General features: G+C 39.6%; 1 protein-coding gene across 3 annotated transcripts in view; it reads right to left on the reverse strand.

Annotated features, from left to right (window-relative positions):
- STX17 (syntaxin 17) overlaps positions 1–21,424 on the reverse strand; it is a 30,178-nt gene extending 8,754 nt beyond the window's left edge. Inside the window, exons 1-4 of one of the 3 annotated variants that reach the window (XM_068671290.1) lie at positions 21,275–21,424; positions 15,503–15,685; positions 9,199–9,264; positions 994–1,213 (exon numbers count right to left, since the gene is read on the reverse strand). In XM_068671290.1, the coding sequence (XP_068527391.1) occupies positions 994–1,213; positions 9,199–9,264; positions 15,503–15,625 (409 nt within the window). In that variant the 5' untranslated portion in view covers positions 15,626–15,685; positions 21,275–21,424. Of the gene's footprint in view, positions 1–993; positions 1,214–9,198; positions 9,265–15,502; positions 15,686–20,916; positions 21,072–21,110; positions 21,247–21,274 lie in introns of those variants that run through there. The other 2 variants (XM_068671289.1, XM_068671288.1) reach the window with 2 other exon arrangements.
- Between the last annotated feature and the right edge of the window lie 849 nt (positions 21,425–22,273).

The raw sequence follows: 22,273 nt of genomic DNA on the forward strand, positions 1-22,273 counted from the left end.
CACCTGACGTTCTCAAACCGAAGCCCAGTCTTCCAAATCCACGTATCTTTTCTCTGTGTTAGAATTCCTTACTTGTTAATTGCACTTGAAACAGTCCCTGTAGTTGTTTATATAGCAACAAGAAGGGCCATGAAATCAAACAGGATGGCTTCTACAATGACATTGACTGAAAATACTTTCACTTTTAAAGACATGACATTTCCAAATAACTTTAAACAATGTTGCTACTGCAACAATCAATCTAATTACTATTATGTAGAAGGATTTAATTCTTATATAATCAACTTTCTCACAGATTATTAGAAGAGAACACGAGCCAGTGCCAGAGCATAGTGCGTGCTTCCCCTGAAGACAGAATGGTACAACAAAGACTGAAAGACATTTTGTATGGAAAGGAGGGAAAAACAGCAAACATCTGACTTGTTGCCTTCTATAGTGTGTTTTCAAAATCTTTTATTTCAACAGGTTTATAATATTTTCTGCTTTCTTGTTGGTTACTAAGATCAAATGCTACAAGAAGAGATATTCTCTTTTGTATATAGACCTGGTCAACCCTTCCACACATTTCAGCAGTGGCATATCATAATGTCTATCATATAAAAATTGTTTTCTTTTCAATGTTGAACACACTGATTCAATGAAAATGGCCTAAATGATTACTTACACATGATTAAGTGATTTGCAGGACCAGGAAAGAAGACAAGTTACAGTGAAACATGAAGTACCCTTCCTAGGAACAGTGTCCAATTTCAAGATCCATGGCTATGGGATCTTCTTCATGGGAGGCCACTCTATTTCTTAGGATGCTTAATTAGAGTGTCCTTCACTTATCAAAACTCAACAGGTCATGAGAAAAGTGTGGTGCAGGGAAAGAAAATCCACTTCTTAATTAACTATTATTATTCAACTGGTATCTCTTAGGTTTACCTCACATCTGGTCAGAAAATGCTCACTGGATACAACAATATAGATACAGAAATGAAATTCTCCTACCTCCTCCTACAGTTATAGATCTGGTTAAAGAGCCATCCTCCTGTCCTTCTAGTTGCCTTTTAAGTTCTTCTGCAGATTCAGAATGGAGCTGTAGGAAGTCTTTAATGGCAGATGAAGCTTCCTCTCTCACTGGATTTATCATTCTCTGCAGAACTGGGATGTCTTCCTGTCGGACTCGCAAACAAAGTTTCTCCATCTCTCTCATATTGGCTCGGAGTTGCTGTAACAGTTTTAAGAGTCGTTTAGTTAGCTTACTGTGTAAAAGAACCAGATACCTTCTGTGGTTATGAAGCAACTATCACCTTGACCAAATATATCTTCTAAATGACCAAAAAAAAGTGCCATGTTTTAATAAACTAAGACAAATAAAGGTCCCGACTTCAAAGCAATCCTTCAGCTCCTGGTCACCCCTCCTCTGCATCCATTTCCTTTTCCAGTCTGCACTGTAGGACCGCATTGGATTCACCTGTCAGTGACACGTTCCCTAGTGCTGTAAAAGCTCTACTGCATCCAGTACCAAAACCTCCCTTTGAACCCATCCTGGGTCTCCCACATTCTGCTGTTTTATGACCCAGTGCTATTCCCTGGGCTCTTTGTACTGCTCCTACAGAAGAGTCACACCATAAAAAAAAAAAAAACAGCTTTCTGCAAAGTCCTTACTTCAGGTATCTCAACCTCAAGGTGATCTGCTTTGAACAAACAACCAATCCCCTACTCTTCATAAGGAGGAAGATGGTCCTGTAACTGGCAGTGATACTGAGCAAGACAGCAGCAATCAGCTCGGTGCATAGAAGAGGGCATTGCTCCACGGTGCGTTTGACGTGCCACTATGTCACAGCCAGCATGTTAAGTCTGTTGCTTTTTTTTTTTTTTATATTTTCTTACACAACGTCATTCGATTCACTACAAAAAAACTTCACGCAGCAACTCCCTCTTCAATGGCATTTAGAAAAAACTACAGTTTATATGCAGAGTGCACGGAGTAGTCATCTGAATGTAGTGGTCAGAGTCTTTTTGGAAGTGGTCTACTTTCCAGAATGTGAATTAAGCCACCTGCCCCTGAAGAGAAGGAACCAAACATCAAGGAAAAGATGGTACCTCTTGTGTTCTCTGGTGAGCTCATTTCTCAGTAGTACCAGCCAACCACAAAGCAAGGGAGAAATATTTTTAAAGTTGTCCCCATTGATTTTCTCCTTGTCAATTCTACATTTTATCCACTTCCCCAAGTAAAGAAGTCACTCTGTTTTGTCTAGGATTTAGATTAAAATATACTTAGTCCTTTCCCAAAATATTTACACAAGTCGCAACAAGTTGAGATAATGTCCCAATAAAATAAGCAATTGCTTCTCAATTTATTTATTTTTTTTTATATATTATAAGTGACTGTGTTGATCAATGCACTTCAGGATGCAATAATTTGCAATCCCTAATTTTCCCAAAGCAATCAACTTCATTTTGTAAAGACATCTTTAGAAACAAAGGAGAAGGATTACTTTTCTTTTTTTTTTTTTATTCAATATATTCTTTTTCAGAGGAAGGGCAAATATATTTGTTTGACTGGAATATCAAATATAATAAGATACAAAAATCTCTTTAATTACAACGGTTTTAAGAAGATATGAGCTATTCACAAGTAGCAGGAATAGTCTGTGTGCAGGCATCTCCTGTGACATAAATTTTTGTCTACAGAGAAACAGAGGTATTTTATTGCCTAGGCTTTTAAAATCTAAAAATGCATGCAACTTTTCTTTCTCTAAAAAAAAAAGAAGAACAGAAGAAATTTATAGTTCAAATTATACTACTCATTGCTTTAGGACACGTTTTTATGTAATTATAAAAAAAATACTGTAATAAAAACTATAGTCAGTGCATTATATTATAAGGAGATACAACAAATTATTTTATCCATTGCACTATTTACCAATTGGTTTGAATATTCTAATATCAGAACAAGAGAATGGATTAACACCACAGACAGGTTAGGAAAAGAAAGGTTTTTTTCCAGTAATGCAAATCAGGTACAGGTAATGCCTTAGGAAAGCAACATTGCATACCTGGAAAAGGAGGAAGCAAATGGAACTTATTTATATACACTAGCAGAACTAACGTTTTTTAACATGCATGAAAAAAATTACAGAAATATAATTAGAGAAGAAGGAGATTAATCAACAACAAATTCAAGTAACACTGCTCAAGTCCTATTAGGCAACCAAAGAAAGAGCTATCGATTTGTAAAAATCATTTGTCAAATTACTGAGAGAATATTCTATTGTATGCTTAAATTAATACTATCACCAGTCAATTTATGCTACATTATTTAAGGTTAATCCCAGGTAAAACCACTAATTAACAACAAAACAAATAGGGAAAGAGACACAAGAAATAATTTTGCAAGATACTGAGTTGAATTAGAAACGTGGCACAATAATTTTCTGTATACACTTTTCACCTTAATTTAAGGAACTACCTTACTCCTCCTGTTACTTTCTCCTATGGCCTGCCCACAGGCACTAAGAAGGGCAGAATGCTGTCATTGTCATAGTCCACCACGTGCCCAAATTCTCATTTTATACAACCTTGCAATGAAATTTAGAAGACCAAATGGGAATGTCTAGACACAGCATTTAATTATTTTGTTTGCAAGACTCATATAATATATGATTACATATACATATATATATATATATATATATATATAATCTTTAAGGTCCCTTCCAACCCAACACAGCCTATGATTCTATGATATGCAGAAGACTGAGTGAAGTTGGTCAGAACCATAGTTTCATTTCTCATTATTATACTGCTGATCAAATATTTGTGAGAAAGAAGACAGGAATCAAATGACAGTATTTGCATATTTGGTGAAATTTTATTTTAGTACCTCTTAGACTGTGGATGTGGAGAGGACTCCTGTTCCACGTACTGCCAATTAAACAGAAGCTTCATGGGATCAACCTGGAAAGGGCCCGAAGCCCCGCTGTCAGGAGGCATCTCAGGAGCTCACCAGGGAGTAACTTGATAAATGTTACAGAAATGCAAATGACTCTGACTTCTTTTCATAATCTTTTTAATGGGGCAGAGCTTAATCTCTGGGGAGAGCATAGAAGAACATCACCCTCTTTCCAGCTGTTTCCAGTTTTAAAACCATGTTTACTCAGTGAGGAAGGTAATAATTTATGCAAATTCCTCGGTTTTGAATTCATCGAATTTGGCCAGGAAGATGCAGAATTTTTCTTTATAATACTTGGAATTTTGGTCTGTTAACTTTCAAAAAGAAAAACAACAACAACAACAAAAAAAAAAAAGAAGGTAACAATCTGTTTCAAGTAGTCTTCTCACAAAAATTGTAGGATAAAGCTGGCAAAAACTTTGTGAAGTCAGCCCTTCAAAGCATGATCAGCTGTCCCTATTTTATTTCGGACAGTTGCTTATCTGATCTGGTCTTAAAAGGACTTCTTTGTGAAGAGCTGCAACGTTCTTGATATTCTATTGCAAGAATTCGTTATCCTAATTCCCACTGCATTCTTCCTCATGTCGAATCTAATGCAGAAATCTCTTGCATCATTTTAAACCAGGCATTTCTAATTCTGTTCAAAACAGAGGAAGAAAAGCCCTGTCCTCTGTGCAGCAACCTTTTTCATGTTTGCAAGCAGACAACATTCCTCTGTCAGGCACTTGTTGGACAAAAAATTTTTTCAGTCTTTCCAAGTAAGTCTAATTTTCTGACCATTTTCACTTCTCTCTCCGAATCACTCCAGATCTCCTTAAAATTATGGTGCCCAACTGGAAAAAATCCTGTAATCCTACCAACGCTGACCATATTGATTTTTCAGGTCTCTTCCCAACATCATTATGAATTCTAATCCTGCCCTCTCCACCAAAATCCCTAAGTCTCTCACAGCGTTATGATGTTTGCATATTTTTGCTTAACAATGGCAGTAATGGCTATTACACAAAGCTTTCATCACTGGGTCTCAAAGGACTCGATTGAGATAAGGTTCACTGTACTTGAATAGGTGCAGAACTGAGGCAGAGACGTGGAGTTTGAGCCCAATTTTTCTAAAGCGTCCACAGATTTGGAGGTAAGGCTAAGAGATCCACAGGGATGGTCAATTATGTAAATAAATACTTTTTTTTTTTTTCAGAAATGCAAATGGAAGGTGTCACGATTTTCACAACTACTGCAAAAATCCTACTGACCCTATCAACACATCCAAAACAGAAAGAAACAGAGAAGCCACACACATTGTAGTTGCACTTTCCAAATCTTTACAAACCATTCAGTAAAAAGTACAGAATAAATTATAAATTTATACCATAAAGTAAAACACAAAAGGACACAAGTGAGCCAAGAGGGCTTCATTAAACCTTTCCTAAAAAGAAAGTGAAAATCCCTGTTGCTGAAAATGTCTGCACACATCTACCCATTAAGCCTACGTCATTACTCAGCACCTATTTTTAAATAAGGGAGAGAGGGAATCATAATAATCATTCAGCTTTTAGAATTACCTCTAAAAACACAAAGTGTCTTCCCATATTCTGCTCCTCCTAAAAGCTTTACGAATGGCGGTTTGTCTACAGATGTTTTGGACAGGTGAGAAAAGGGACAGACTCCCGAAGGAATTCAGAAGTCTTAGCAGCACTTTTCAGCAAACCAACACACCTTATTTACATGAAAGAGCAGAACTCTTTTCTTCATTTTTTTCAGTATTTGTTTTCTCACAGCAGTATGTTTTTTTTTTCCCTAATGGTGACAGCTGACTCTTCAAGGTAATATAATGATGAAAAATTGGTGCTGTGTTTTCACAGACTTACCATAGGACACCTAAAAATACCATCACCACTCCATACTCTAATACGTAACATTTGAGGACATCACCACAAACGTTGTACCAAAAACATCTGCCTCTCACAGGCAAGCAATTTCATTACATTTGAGAACAAGTAACTGGTGACAACAACAAAAAAAGAAATAATTCAATTCTCATTGGACTGCATGCAAAGACACACAGTGACCTGCACTGCCAGTGACGTGGCACGGAGCATGCTGCTCATTACGGACAAATAACAGCACAATGGAAAGGGGCAGGGACAAAGAGCGTTGAGCACACTGCAGTGCTTCAGTGTTGACCCAGCACGAGGCCCTGGACGTGAGGATAAACACTGCACCTGCACGGCCTCACCTTACACAAATGTCAGTGGGCTGAGATGAGGCCAAAACCCTCAAAAAGGCAGAAGGTATTTGATTTGCAGGGTCATTTTATACTTATGACTTCGGCCTTTTCCATGCAATGTGTGGTATCTCCACCAGTTACAGGAAAAAAAATGAAGCTCTAACTAAGGCTCCCAGCAACAGCTACCTGAAAATTCCCCATGTAAGTATCTGCTTCAGCCACGTGTCCTCGCCAGTACGGATGTCCCCAGAGCACTCAGAAGCTCCAGCACTTCACTCACCCTACCCTTATTAGCCTACACGGCCCCTAACACTACCCATTACTGTGGCGGCCCATGGAGAGCCCCCGCAGGAGCAGGCCCCGGGCCGCAGCTGCAGCCCGTGGAGAGGAGCCCCCGCAGGAGCAGGGGGTCTGGGGGGAGCTGCTGCCCAACCATGGACCCCGTGGGACGGAGCCGTGTGGGAGCAGTGCTTGAGGAGCTGCTGCCTGTGGGCAGCCCGTGTGGGATCAGCTGGGGAAGGATGAAATGTTGGGGATACGATAAAATGCAGGTCTTGATGCAGGTCAAATAAAATCTAAATCTTGGCTATATTTACCCTACAGATGGCAACAGGCTATGACAGTGAACTGATTTTACATGACACTTCCCTAACACCATAAAAAAATATTGTATACAAAAGCCATTTTCTTAATATTTCTGAAAGGGTGTCATCATCTCTCACACAAAGATTTCCCCACTTTCTTCACCTTCCTTTTCAGAAGTTTTTAATGTGGCACCCAGTCACCAGAAAGAGGAGGTATAACACACTTATGCTATCCTTCTATTATAATTTTGACCATCATCAAACGTACAACAGAAGTAATTATTCTGGGTAAACTGAAAATTCAGAAAAATGGCTAATTATGTGCACATGGATTAAATGTAGAGTGGCTGTGCATATATTTGTCTAAAACCTGTGGCGGATGCCTTGGGTCAATATTGACTTAGGGATTCCTAATGTATTTTTACAACATCTAATTTTGAGAGCAAAGTGTGTGCTGCAGAGAACATTTGGTATCACAATAATTAATCTGATTTCTTCACAAACAAACAGATCACAAGTCCATCGGTAAACATTTAAACAGCTTACAGCAAACACATTCTACATGTCGTATAATTTATTATCAAGTACTCCAGACTACTAACTCTTTTAATTAAAACAGAGAGCTACTCCACACTTCTTGCATGGACCCTGATACTTATTCTGCTCTGTGGGTATCTGAATGTGTGTTAATGTGTAACCTGCACCCAGATCTAAAAGCAAAAAGTACTATATAAAATATAAGAAAACCTGTTTTGACTGAAAGTGAAAATGGCAGGCTTTAGGCTCAAGACAAGCATAAATCTTTCTAGAGACAAGTAAGAGTTTTTATTACTAGAGCACTTAATGTATTTAAAAACAACGTCCTCAACATGACTGCTATTGCCCTAACTCTTATCAAGAGTTTGTCTTGGTAGACAAATGGTACTCATGATAAGGAGTTCCAAGAGTAACCTTTCCTACCCTTTATATGTGAAAATAGATTTGAGCACAGACATAGGCAAACACCTGCTTTCTACACACCTGTTAGAATGACATTGTTTTAATAGGACTGATTTTGCAAACACCTTTGGCAGACTCTTTTGCCAACACTAACAATAAACATATTCAAATTTCAAAAGTGTTTGGTGAAAAACATAATAAACACGCAAACCTCCAAATAAAAGAAAAATCAAGTGGATGTCAGGTATAACTTCTTATCATCTACACTATAAAACTTCTTTAATACCTTCCAGTCCTCAAAAAAAGACATGTACCTCTAGCTCTGACTGCTGTCTAATACTGTTGTTCAATTAGGATTAAGTTCTTTCTGATTTTTTTTTTTTTTCTGGCCTCATTTCCCATAGGAGTTGGGAAGGTATTGCAACAAACATGGGAACTCACAGTATCATAATTACAAAACACAGTGTTTTAGAACTGTGCTACCCCTACTGGCAAAGCCTGCTTGTCATGAGGCAGTACGGGTCGCAAACGGTTTGTTCTGGCAACAAAATCATACTCCTGCTCTGAAAACCACATGTGAAACCAACACAAGATGCCTCTCCTGCTGGCTAAAATACATCTGTTCCCAGAGTTTTGCCAGTACAGCAGTGTTATAACCACTGGCTGCTATATCTGCGTCAGCAGAATGTTGTAATGCAGATCTGGTCTTCGTGGTTTCTGCACTGATAATCTTCTTTGGCTGCATACTATTTAGCAGCATGAAAACTGATGTTTGGCATTAGCCTTGGCACCATTTTCATCCAGACATGCGTTTTTTAAAAAACAGATGTGAGATTCCCTGTCTGCTGAGTTATGGTTGACTATGCATGAAGTCACCGAGATGATGCCATGCAGACAAATGGGTCTGGTATTTCATCCTTTGATGACATGATGCATCTAATAATAGATTTGCACACCAAACTAGTAGTCAGATGTTCTGTGTTTGGGCTGAAACCATACTTTAGAACCAATATTATCTTATTATTGCAATTAACATCATCTAATTTAGTAATGCAATAGGATAGCTTACTGAAGACCAAAGTTTCCAAACTTTGTTTCGCTTAAAGCTATACACAAATACTGACCGGGACACCAGCAGTTGCTTGTGTATTTGGAATGATACTCAGTGTCTAAAAATTCACCATAAGTTTACACAACAAAATTTATTATAAGACAGCTTTACTTGAAGAGGTGACTAAGACATATTGTTCAAGAATTCTGAAAATTCCCAGTGATGACCCATTGTTGTTATATGTTTCAAAACCTTTCTGACAGTATTTGCCTCACAATATACAATTAGGAAATCCCTAACCTCTTAAACAAAGTAAAGCAACACCACATACCTGTCAAATCCATCTGTCAAATACACTTCTCTGTCAAGATCTGTCTCTGAAGCAACCAGTATTATATGGAATTTAATAATGGAATATTTAATTCCATTAATGCCACAGTGATTTTAGTATCCTTACCTGAACTGTTCGTCCTGCGTTGATGTGCTCATCGTGCAATCTATCCCAAAGTCTGCATCTTTGATACTAAAATAAAAGAAAAATACTTCATTTAATTGCTATTTTTACCAAGTGGCTAAGCAGAAAAAGGAAAATTCAATAAATAATCACTTTAATTTTCCCAAACTGATGGTAAAATAGCTGAGTTATAGGCATTTAGGCACAGGACAGACTGGAGTAATTATTCCACTAGTTGAAAGCAAGTTTTGCAAAATCATTGCATATGAACACACGTAAACCTTTTTGTCATAAAAATAAATCAATCCCTGCTATTGTTGTCCCTGTGGACTTAACAGATACATACATTGTCATCAAAATGGAGAATTCTTCAGTAAAATAATAGAAAAATAGAAACTGTGGTTCCTGGAATAGGTGCTGAAACCATCAAAGAATCCAGTTACAATACTTGACAATATTAGAACATTATTTTAAATTGTTTAAGTAATAAAATATTTACCATGATTTCTGATGTATTTTTATGTAGACGTTAACACCCCAATTGCCTAATATGCGTTGGTCCCAATTAAAAAATCACTTTATCCACAGTGTACATCTTTTAATAATTCTCTGCTTAATTATAGAGGCCAGAGCAACACAGAACACAAGTTACTCATTTTTCTAAAATATGAAAAGAAATATGAATTTACTTCTTGTTTTAAGAGAAAACAGATCTTAATACTGTAGTCTTTTGTAAGAGAAAATGTTTAATGTTAAATTAAGATATATTAAAGTGATTTTTCTAGGAAACTACCAACTTCTGCATAAATTATCATGACATTAAAATTATTACCATTACTCTGTAAAATAAAATGCACAACAAGGCTGTATCAGCATTAGATGTTCCAATTCAGTCACCCCTGAAAAAGTACTGAAACAAGAATTTCTGAGGGGGGAACAAGAAGGGTTTGGGGAAAAAATATCTTTTCAATTTCAACCGACTACAATACACTGTCCACATTCTCAATAATGAAAAAAGGAATTTTTCCAAAGAAGAACAATAATTCCTTATGAAACCTTTATTGCTCTTAATCATTTCTAGCAGAAATGCTCAGAACATTTACTGAATGCACTGCTTTGAAATTCATAGTATGCAAGTGATGACGTCAAACAATTCAATGACTTAATACACCTGGGGCAATTCATGTGGTCAGAGAATTCTTCCTTCTTAACCTCTCTTTCCTTAACTTTTCAGAATACCCCCTGCATTCATTTTTGTAGCAGGCAGTGCCCAGCAATGTTTCTAAAATCTTAATAAATATCAGTTTAGACAATAAATGTCTTAGGCAAACATATACACTGTGATGAAGATTGCAGTAAGACCCAGATTTCTTATTTTCTCATTTTGTGTCACCTCTCCTTTAGGTATCTTCTCACCACATCAACGGTCCCTAGCCAAAGACAAAGTGTTTCACAAAATGCTTTAACTTTGGCGCAGTCACAGGAAATGAAATTAAAACTGAGAGCAACAGAGAAAAGAATGCTATGTCTTACAGCACTTTTTTTTTTTTTAGGATTAAGCATAATCTTTTTTTAGCATTAGCATACATATAATATATATTAATATAACATTATAATACATAATAATAAATTTTATTTATATATATATATATTTATATATTTTTTTAAGGACAGTCATCTATTGCCAACAAAGTTCAGGGCAGTGTGCCACTATCTCCACCTCTCCACCTTACTTTCATCTGACAGAGGCTAACAGAAAGATGAAACTCCTTTTGATAAGCATGAATTTTATAACCTGATTTGGAGTGAAAGGCCTTCTAATCCAGATAACATGCTTTAAAAAAAAAAAAAAAGAAGTTTTTGGGTAAAAAAGATGTAATGAAAAATAAAAACAAGTATAGATTACTGATTTCTTAATGTTTAAATCTTTAGAAAGGCTCACATGTAAAGTTGAACTCCAAAAAGTATTTCCTTGTCACCTTTGAGAAGCGATGCTATGATGACGGATATATGGTAGACACTTCCTCTGGAAAGGTATACTCAAGGTCAAATTTCATTATATATTGATTTTATAGTTTCTTCAAACAGTGATTTAGTAGATTAATTGTTTGGACTATCTCTGGAACCTCAGGTTTAAATCAATATTCATGAAATGAGGTTAGAGATATTGGCTTCATCATAAGTAAATAACGTTGCTGCTCTAAGCAATTTGACATAATTAGTGATTTTTGCTTAAAAGTAGCCTGTAAAATAAACAAGACTAGATTCTACAAAATTATCCTTTTACCCCAGGGATATTTGGTTTGCATGGCTGAAAGTTAATTTTACAAAAAATATTTTTGAGAAAACCATTTAAGCTGCTGATGCTGACAGCTCACAGAAGCACTGTAACACATTCATTATGGTTAAAATGCCATCATTGCATATAAGATATACAAATGTAAACGATTATGGAAATACTTCAACCAAACTAATGCTAATGTTCTGATCATTCACAAATATCTACAGTGATAGATTTCAAATTCAGGTTTGCTGTATTTTTGTTCTCACGTTCTCATAAAGCTAACAATAACGTAAACTTTGAAATATTGATAGTTCTTACAGCTCGAAAAGTATTTAAAAAATAAAGAAACTCAAATTTTTAGAATGTTACACAAAGTGTGGACTTTTTAAATAATCAGACATTCAGGGACTAATTTTATACTCGTATGTATTACTTCTCATAAATGCTCATGTCACATTTTTTTAATCAATACACAGAAGTTCTGAAGTCTTCAGTACAGCTGAATACCTCCTGGTAAGTGTTTACTTAAAAGTTTTAGGAATAGTTACTTGTTTCTAATAATTCCACTTGTTACTAATTCCAGTATCAAATTTGTCAAGACTGACACTATCTGGGGATGCAGACATTTTCTATTAGTGGCTAACTGAAATAAGAAAGACAAATCCGTACTGAATATTTACTGCCTCTTCTAGCTTTCAAAACAGAGATGTTTTGAGGAAATGCACTTAACGCCTTAATTTTAAGATCTGTGTTTACAAGTATTTAAGGGTTTTTCTGATATGCAGATTTATTATGTTGACTGAACAGATCATTCACACTGACATCATCAACAACCTAAAAAATTCAAGGAATGCCCTAAATACTTTTAGATTGCCTTAGATTTTTACATTCAAAATGTAAATTTTCTGCACTTTCTTATAGACTCTAGAATTTCTAGATTCTAGAATGTCATCCTTCCAAAGATTCTCCCTTCTGTCTGCAAAACAAGGATGCTTAACTTGTTTGAGCTGTTTGCTCAACAAAGACTTCAGTTTAGCAACACCTGGCTGAACTCAGTGAAAATGTGTATTACCCCTTTCCATGGTGACACTATCTGGGTAGATACGGTGTAATTATTCTTTGTTTAAATACATAAGAGATTTTCAGTGGGATCGACCAGTAGCTGGCTACCCCTCCTCACCAGCCACGAACATGGAGCAAATACAGCAATTCCCGAGGTCATCCCCCCTTACAGCACCCAATGCCATTTGAAGATTCTTGTTGGGGTGTTTATGGATGCTAAATAAGTGTGGTTTTTTGTTTTGTTTTGTTTTCTGTTTGTTTGTTTTTTCCCATATGTGAACAATACATAGCAAAAATTCTATCTAGCTGGACAAAGTGATACTCTTCCAAAAATATTCAAGCAGCGTTAACAGCTATGCTCATCCCCTCCACTGTCCCTCCCTAATTACACCATCGACTTTCAAAGTGCAAGAAAACAATTTGTGCCCTGCAAATGTGCCTTATTAACCATTTCCCATTCTGTACTGACAGGTCAGCCTCCCCTCCCATCAACACTCCACCTTTTTTCCATGACCACCCATATGCTCCTCTCAGGCAAGGACACAGCTCTTATGCCATCCTCTATTTAGTGGAACAACTTAGCTACCAGGACTGTCTCTATTTGAACAAAACAGGCATTACAAAGCTCTCTAAGCGCCCTGAATCCCACACTAATTCATATCATTCTTTGCTACCTCTGGATCTCTACCACTCTGTAGTCTGCCTACAGAGCTGCAGCAAAGTGGCTGATTCCAAGGCAAGAAAATGCTGAATCCACGGGCATCTAGGTAATGTAATGAATTAGACAAATATAGAATAACAGAGGGTAAACAATACGCTGTGACTGAAAAAATAGCTCATCTCATTAAGAAGCTATTGCTTCAGGCAAATATTGTACTACTACACTTTTCAATTTGTGCATATTGCAGTTCATATCCTTATTGCATCCTTATTACACCCTTAAGGAAAGGAGTCCAACTATTATCAGCCATCGTGAGTCCCACATCTTCCCCTGTCCCAATTCTTCTCTCTTTTCATGGTCAACCACTTTGCATCCTGAGGTACTTCTTCACAAGCTCCCCATTCAACTCCTTATCCTCTATTCAAATGACCCAGGAGAAGATTCCTCTTGCACACAATTACAGGAAAGAAAACAGAAAAATAAACTCCCTGTTTTAATCCAGATTCATGACAAATCAAATTGGCAACTCCAGGATTTCTTGTAATTTCTAGGCACAGGAGTACGCTCAGCATTGGGTAAATCTTCAGTAATCTTCAGCTGGTGTTTAACCAGTGTCTACTGAGTACCTGCAAACCATTTTTCTTTTTCAGAATCACACCTCCTGGCCAAAAGACAGCAGACTTTTACAGGCACAGCAAAATGTTTCGTTTTAGCAAAGACCACCCCACGAACAGATCTGAAGTTACTGTTCCAACCATGTCACTGCTTTTAAAAGAAATGACTATCAGTAAGCTATCACCCACTTGCTATCCCTTAAGCTAACCATTTCTTATAAAAAGAAATGACCAGCACTCAAACAACACATTATTTTCTGACTGCAAGGATTTATTCTCCCTCCTCTCCATCCCCAAACTACGCAAGGCAGAAACCTGGCATGGCAAATTTCATCCCAAAGGTTGAACACTTGGTAAAGTTACATTAAAATTAAGGTAAAGTTGTGAACAACTGACAGCAGCAAAACGTAAAAGTTTCAACAATAACATTACACACACCCTTCAGACCACGCCTGTTGGGAAATTCAAATCATGTTCACAAATGATCATGTTTTCTTCCAACTTCTTCATTTGTTCCCCAGGTGTTAAAAAAAAAAATGTAGATGGCTGTCCTGCACAGATTTACATACACACTGGCTTTTATATACTACGAATAAGCCTGTGAAATTACTAAGAGGTACGATTTTCCACAAACGTGTACAGAATTTTGCAGAACACTGGACACTACTTGTCACTCATTTTTCTGTGGTGGTAAGCATAATCTTTTCTAAACAAATACGTATTTTATTAGTAGTTTCAAAATTTCCATCGCAGAGTTGATATTATGACTGTGTGCTCATCTACTGAGTCACCCGCTCTCTTCTTTTTTTTATTGGTGTCACTTGTTCTAGTAAATCTCCTACCACCATCCTTGATGAACCGATGTTTCAGTTTCCATGGGCTAATGGGCTACATATTTACTCTAATAAACAGTGGTAATGTTTTGAGTCTAAAATCAGATCACCAGTACTGCTAAATTGTTACAACTGTCCCTGGCAAGGTTTTGTCCAGGTCAAATGGCTCTCTTATTTAAAGAATCTCTGCTGTTTAGGGGCTGACATAGCAGCATGGATGTAGCCATCCTGTTTTTGCAGAATATGAGGGTTTTACAATATATGGACAAAGGCCATTTCATGCCAGACAACTGTGCTGGGGGTGTTTATTTTAGAAGTATATGCATGGCCATAGCATACGCAAGAATTTAATTCAACACTATTTTTTCTTGGAAACATATTCAGTTTCACTACCAAGAGTGAGCTAATACCAACAAGAAGCATATAACCATGCTAAAATGTGGTACTATTATTTTCCAGTTTTTTCAGTTTTAGAATTTCAGTTTTAGAATTTAATCTATTTATTTTAGCTCAGTTTAAAAACCTATGTAGAAAAAGATAGGTATGAACGGTAAATTATTCAGAATAGCTGGCCACAAACAAGTGAATTAAAGTAAGAATATTAGCCTGCTTTCCTTACCACAGCTTCTTAACAGAAAACAGTTGAGGTTCTCACTCTGTAAACTAACTGTTTCCCACAAATGTTAAGGCCTTTGTATGTACTGAATGACCAGACAATAATACATAAGTTTCATTTTCAGCCAGGACTAAAACATTTAATAATCCACTTTTCATTGAAATCTGTGCATAACCTTTCAGGATGACAGCTTCTATACTGTAAAAAGAGCTATATTAGTAAAAAGCGAACACTAACCTTCTCAATGTTTATTTGGTGTTTTCGTAATCTCTCCAAATCTGTCGGAATTGCCACTTTGATGAACTTCTGAATGGCGGGTTCGATTCGACGGAGCTTAACTTTTTCATCATCTTCAGACATCCTAAAAAGCCCCCTTTGAGCTAATATTTGCACAATATACCTTTACCAAGGTAAAAAACCCTAAAAGAAAACAAAAAATAAGCACAAAGAAAATTACAGGATTACAAAATGTAATCATTTAGATTCACTTTTTAAGCAAGCAAAAGAAGGTAATTCCATTTTTCCAATAATTTCCACATCTATTCCAAAACCACATTTGAGCAGCATTAACTACTTAAAAATGCATACCTTATTAGCATTTTTATTTACATGTAAATGCATTATTCCCCTATCTTTGCAGGACTCGGGGATCATTTTTCACAGATAAAATTTAACAATAACAACAACAAAAAAAGCTAGCTAAATAAGGCAGATGCAAATGTTTGTTGCAACAAAATGATACGTGGAAGCCTTTGATTGAATAAGGCTTGTGATTAGATGCTTTGGTTGATCACAGTTCAAGTTTTGCCAACTAACATTCTGAATCATCTGAAAAATTGTAAAACATATCCTGACAAGGCTCCACAATAAAATTAATTCTGGAATTTCCCTTTCTAGAAAGAGCAAGAGCATCTGACTGAAAGTTTCCACTCCACGTTGCATTTGTCCCTTGCTGGTGACTAAACCCTTTGTGGGATGATGCCTTAAAAAGGTTACTGAAATATTGCAGAATCAGTACACAGGCCTCCTGAATTTTACTCCTTGCAAATGCAAAAAAAAAAAAAAAAAAAAATATTTCAAAGTTTCCCTTCTCTAGAATAAGATATGTATATAATAACGGGTATATAGCTGTATATAACAGCATTTATATACAGAGTACATGACTAATATAAAGGAATTCCACTATGCTGACTGCACACAAGGGACAAGAAAAATTATTGTGAGATAATGGAGATAATGTTGTAGTTTTAGTACTGCATAAGCAGAGGTTATTTAAATGAGATTTTCTTTCTATATTAACAAAAACAGGAAGTCGAAGTTGAATTAAGGGCAGACGTTTATGAGAAAGTTTTGTACAACTGCGTGAGTAAAAAGACACATGCTGAATTGGCTATCTTAAATTACTTGTACTACGACAGCAACTACATCAGGTTACTCTTCCAGCAAGCGAACTAATTTCAAGTAATTAAACCAGCGTAATCCTCCTGCTACAGATCAGGCCCAGCAGAATGTAAAAGGTAAAGAAAAATCTATTTTTCACGCAGCCAAGTGTATTATTAACGTTAAAATTACACATTATTTTTCTCATTTCTAACCACAGTGTGTCAGTGTGGAGGGGAAGCGTTCAGGTTTTTGTGAGCTCTGTGGTTCCCGTCAGCAGAGAGACCTTCACGGCAGACACCAGTTGATTACACCAGGTCTTGACTGAACCAGTCAGGGAGATACTTAGCAAGGAGCCTTAAAAACCCCTTCCTTACCCAATGCATTTATATTAATAGTTCTTTGTCCAGCTCTTCAAATAAACACGCAGTGGGCAGCCTCACCTTTTTCAGGATGTAACAAGAACTTTATATCCTTTTGTGCTGCTTTACTCTTTCCACCTAAACACACTACACCTAAATGCAAGGTGATAAAACATACACCTGGTCTTTTACTATACCTTGGTCATCACAGTCCCTAAAACCTTTGAAAAAGCCTCTTGTATCTCCTGGTTGAACTCCATTTTGACAAGACTTTTTTCTACCATGAACGAAAGACAAAAAGCATCCTATGCCAGACTGTAATACTTCCTCTCTTTGAGCACACATTTAATTTCCTGACAGCTTATAAACTAATCCACTAGTTTATGAGCTAGAATTAATTAAAAATTGGTTCCTCAAAGAAATTTAGTCTCCAAATTGTGCTTTTCTTTAACACCGAACCGTGCTGAAGAGGAGACGACGCAATTTCTTCGGACTTCTCACACAATGTGAACTAATGGAAAACCACAGCCCGTTGTGCACTAGCACAAACACAGCTGAGAGCGAGCTAAATTCACCTCATGTGGTACCTAACCTTTACTGGTATCTAGAGATCGATAAGAATGTTAAGTTACCTAACCTGTTGGTTTTCAAATTGTTCCGCTGTGGAAGGAGAGTTAATGTAGCCATACACCTTTAGCAGGTAATCTGAATACAGCCATGGCTTAAAATTCAAGTATTTAGCTGCACACAGGGCTCTGGACAGTCATCTTCTCCACCATCCCAATTCCCAGACTGTGAATTCACTGACACAACAGTGTCTAAGAGCCTTTTTAAGGCACCGATGCAACTTAAGGCACCATTCACTGCAAACTAAGAGCGAGAAATTTAGGAAGAAACATAAAAACTCCTTACGTTCTCTTCTGTTTGATGTTTTCTCATATGATACAGCAGCTTTCACAATAAAATTCTAAGCTATAAATTATCAATAAGAAAAAATGCAAGAAAGATTTACCTTTTTTTTGAAGTTAATACGATATGCTAAATAAAGTTATCTTCACATGGTTGTGTGCTAACAGTATGTCAGTTCCAGACGCAGTGTCACGGAAATCTACGCTTTCTTGCATAATTTATTGTGTTTGTGTTTTCCTAAGGATAACTTCAGTAATTTCCAAAGCTTTAACACCTGTTTCTCGAGCAATCACAGAAAAACAGTACAGCTTAGGTTGGAAGGGATTTTCAGAAGCCACCCAGCACTAGCTAGACCTGGTTGCACAGGCCCTTGCCCTGTTAGACAGCCACTCATGCCCTCTTCAGACCCCTGCTCCAGTGTTTGACCGTTCTTCAGATTAAAAAGAAACCAACAAACCCGCAAAAACCTTCCCTGTATCTAATCTAGCTTGTGTCCATTCACTCTCACATTACTGCCATGCGTCTCCAGAAGAAGTCTACTCAACACCTTCCCGCACACAGCAGCAAGGTCTCCCTTTCCTCCAACTTCTCTTCTTAAGGCTGGCCAAACTCACACCACCCAGTTTCTCCCAGTTTATTGTGTGCTCCTCCAAACCACCTTGCTGGTCTCACCAGTGCCAGAGAGGAAGAGTCAACCCCTTGACTCTCCGTCCCTCAGCCACACTGAGGGACATTCCTCTCTACGGGCACTTACCAAGCTCCAAGCCCAACCAAATCTAGACTTCTGTGAGCCTGGAATACACTGATGCGATTCTCTAAAATACATCTAAGTTTGAGCAAAAAAGCCGGAGAGAATACCATATCACTAAATCAGTAATTAAAAGAGTTAGATAAAACCATACGCAATTAACTGTTCTTCATTATATTCACTGTGCAAGATAATTCGATAAACAAAGAAATTACAGAATCTTGTCATTTCAAACACTGATGCTATAGGCCTCTTAAAGATTATCTCATCCAAAATTCATGTACCAAAATTCAATTACATTTCGGTGACACAAGTAACACTTAGTGCTCAAGACCCAGATGCAGCATAATTTCCAGTTGTGTTAATAAATAATAAAAAAGATATATCAAAGCATACCACAGGAGCATTATCAAAATATTAGGAGGTGGCAAAAATTACATATACCTCTCTTTTTAAGATTTACATTTTCTGGAGATGGCCCCAAACTGGAACTATGATTATGAACTAAAGTTAGAATAAAGAGTATCATTAACTTGGTGTGTGCACTTCTGAAAATCACCTGTGATTCTTATCACTCAAGGAACTCCAGTTTCTTCACCCCATACACTTAAAATTATCTGAGGGTATCTTACATAAAGGATTAGTCTACACACTATTGCTTGAAAGCACTTTTCACAAAGCAACAGGACCTGAGGCATTTCACTGGCTTGATCTTTATTTTACTAAACAAATGGCTATATAAAGCATACAAAATCTTTAAATAATAAATCACTTCCTCTCACAGACAGTGGAGGTCCAAGCAGCATATGCTATTGCATTTCACTTTTTAAGTCAGATAATGGTAAAGGGTGAAAGGATTTTCAGACATAAAATTCCAAACTGTGAACGTGTGAATTTAATTCTGACAGTAACCCGAAATCTCCACTTACTCTGTGGCAGCGCATAGAAATCACACAGCCACATAGCTGTAGTCAATCAGAAAAGCCTTGCTATGATGATAACATGCTTGTATCAAAAATTTCAGTAAGTGCTATTATATGAACCAAACGTAATGTGAACTTCTGGTAAACTGCACAGTGTTCTCCAAAGGAAAAAGTGGAATAAATCTGAAGAGTTCTGCTCACCCAGAGAAATGCTGACCTGAAACACTTCTCAGAGTAGTACTGGCCTCAAAACTGAGTGGCAAAGAGTATTTGCTACTGCTCTCTTGGCCTGTAGCGAGTGAGGAACGTGTGGGATACAGCCGGGGTGCACTCTGGTTCTGGACTACACCTTTCTGCACTGGCTATGAAAGGAACCAGAGGAAAGCAGCTGTGTTAGGCTGAAACACACGGTGACTAGCCCTGAAGTGCCCACGAAGCGACGTGAACACCCACTTAGTGGGGTGAAGAGCTGCCCACGTGGCATCTCCTGCAGAACCACCAGGATCAGCGGCTGTACGTGGTGGGCTGAAACCTGGGGCTGTGTTTCCCGGTGGATCTGTGCCCTCGTGGATCCAGCACGACAAACTCGATCCGGGTAAGGCAAGGGCACACGACTGCATTTTGAGAGGCACAGGGCAAACACACCAGGCCTGTTGCGTTGTTTGCTTCACACTTTTAAGCCAGCTACAGAAGGCCAGACATCACGGGACACACATCAGCATTTCCTGGGCACTGCTGAACCGGCAGAGCGAGCTCAGGGCAGCTCAGCAGCCACAGCACCTGTCCCACAACGCCCCACAACCTGCAATTGGGGCCCTAACACGGATTTTTCTGTATTCCTGGACCACGGCTGCAACAGGTGGCCCAGGCCTGAGCTTCCCCCACCCTGCCAGGACAGGCCAGGGGCACAAGCAGAGAGCGATGGGGGACAGAGAGCCATAAGGAAACCTTCATGTCCTACATGCCCTACACCAACAGCTCCCCTTTCCTAAAGGGCACAGAAACCCTCCTGAAACGCAGCGCCGAGCCCCTCGTCACCCTGTGCTCTACTTTCTCCCAACCCCGTGCTGACCCAGCGACTTGTGGCCACCTTCACCAAACCCAAACCCCCCCAAACCCCCCCCAAACCCCCCAGACCCCTCCCTGCGCCCCCCGCCCGAGACACCCCCGGGGCACCCGGGCTGCGGGGGGGGCGGCCCCAGCGGGACGGGCCCCGGGGCTGGGGCTCGGGGCTCGGGGCCGGGGCTCGGGGCTGGGGCTCGGGGTCGGGGCTCAGAGAGGGTCACGGCGCCGCCCCGCAGCCCCCCACCCCCCGCCGCCGGCTCCTACCGGCAGGGCACGGCCGCAGGCACCGAGCCCCGGCTGCGAAGGGGAAGCGAAAGCGAAAGCGGCCGGGCCGCCATCGCCGGAACCAGCCAGCAGCACCCGGCCTCCTCCTTTTTCCGTCCTTCCGTCCTCCATCCCTCCGTCCCTGCCTCCCCTCGGCCCCTCCCGGTCCCGCTTCCCCCGCCGCAGCCCCTCACCATGCGGCGGCTGGGAGCGGGGCGCTGGCAGGGAGCTGGCTGCGATCCCCCCCCCCGCGGCGGGGAGGCGGCTGTGCCCCGCCCGCCACGCACACGGGGCACAAATACACAAATACACACACACAGACACACCCCACGTACACCATACACGCACAAACACACACCTCTTCGCCTCCGGTTTGCCCCCGGGGTGGCCGAGGGAGCCGCAGCCAAGCAGGGCAGGGGCTGGGGCTCGCCCCGCTGTCAGCCCCGCCAGCAGCCGCGGGGGGAAGGTGAAATAAATGGCTGCGTCTGGGAGGCGGACACGGGGTGCCTGGTGCCCACCACATATTTTAAGAGCTTTTCTTAAATCCCGTTTGTACGTCATACAGTGTAACAGAGTTAAAGCCCGGCACATTGCCCAGTGGGGTGCTGGGGGTCACAGAATCACAGAATGTCACGAGTAGGAAAGGACCCACAAGGATCGCCGAGTCCAACTCCTGGCTCCACCCAAAAATCAGACCCTGTGTCTGAGAGCACTGACCAAGCACTTCTTGAACTCTGGCAGCTCGGTGCCATGACCGCATCCCTGGGGAGCCTATCCCAGTGCCCGAGCACCCTCTGGGTGCAGACCCTTTCCCTAACCCCCAGCCTGACCCTCCCCTGTCCCAGCTCCATGCCATTCCCTCGGGTCCTGTCGCTGTCCCCAGAGAGCAGAGCTCAGCGCCTGCCCCTCCGCTCCCCTCGTGAGGGAGCTGCAGGCCGCCATGAGGCCTCCCCTCAGCCTGCTCTGCTCGGGGCTGAGCAAACCAAGGGACCTCAGCCACCCACATGTGTCTTGCCCTCTAGACCCTTCACCATCTTCATAGCCCTCCCTTGGACACTCTCTAATAGTTTTATGTCCTTAGGAGATACAAAGCATGAGGCTATAAGAAACGAATGTAGCCCAGGCCATGCCCGTGAGGTTCCATTCTCCCCTCACCATGTCCTTTCCCATTTACAGCATTATTCAGAAAATAAGTGTTTAATGAATATTCCAATTTGAAAATAAGTAAATGCTGTTCATACCTTACACTGATAATTAGACCCTATCCCAGTATTTCAACCTCTGGCTACCAGAGCTGCTGCTCCAGGTAGGCATACTGGCAGCTATAGGACAAATTTTCATCTACATAAAGCAAAAC

This window comes from Anas acuta, chromosome 2 (assembly GCF_963932015.1).
Source record: "Anas acuta chromosome 2, bAnaAcu1.1, whole genome shotgun sequence".
Classification (NCBI taxonomy): domain Eukaryota; kingdom Metazoa; phylum Chordata; class Aves; order Anseriformes; family Anatidae; genus Anas; species Anas acuta.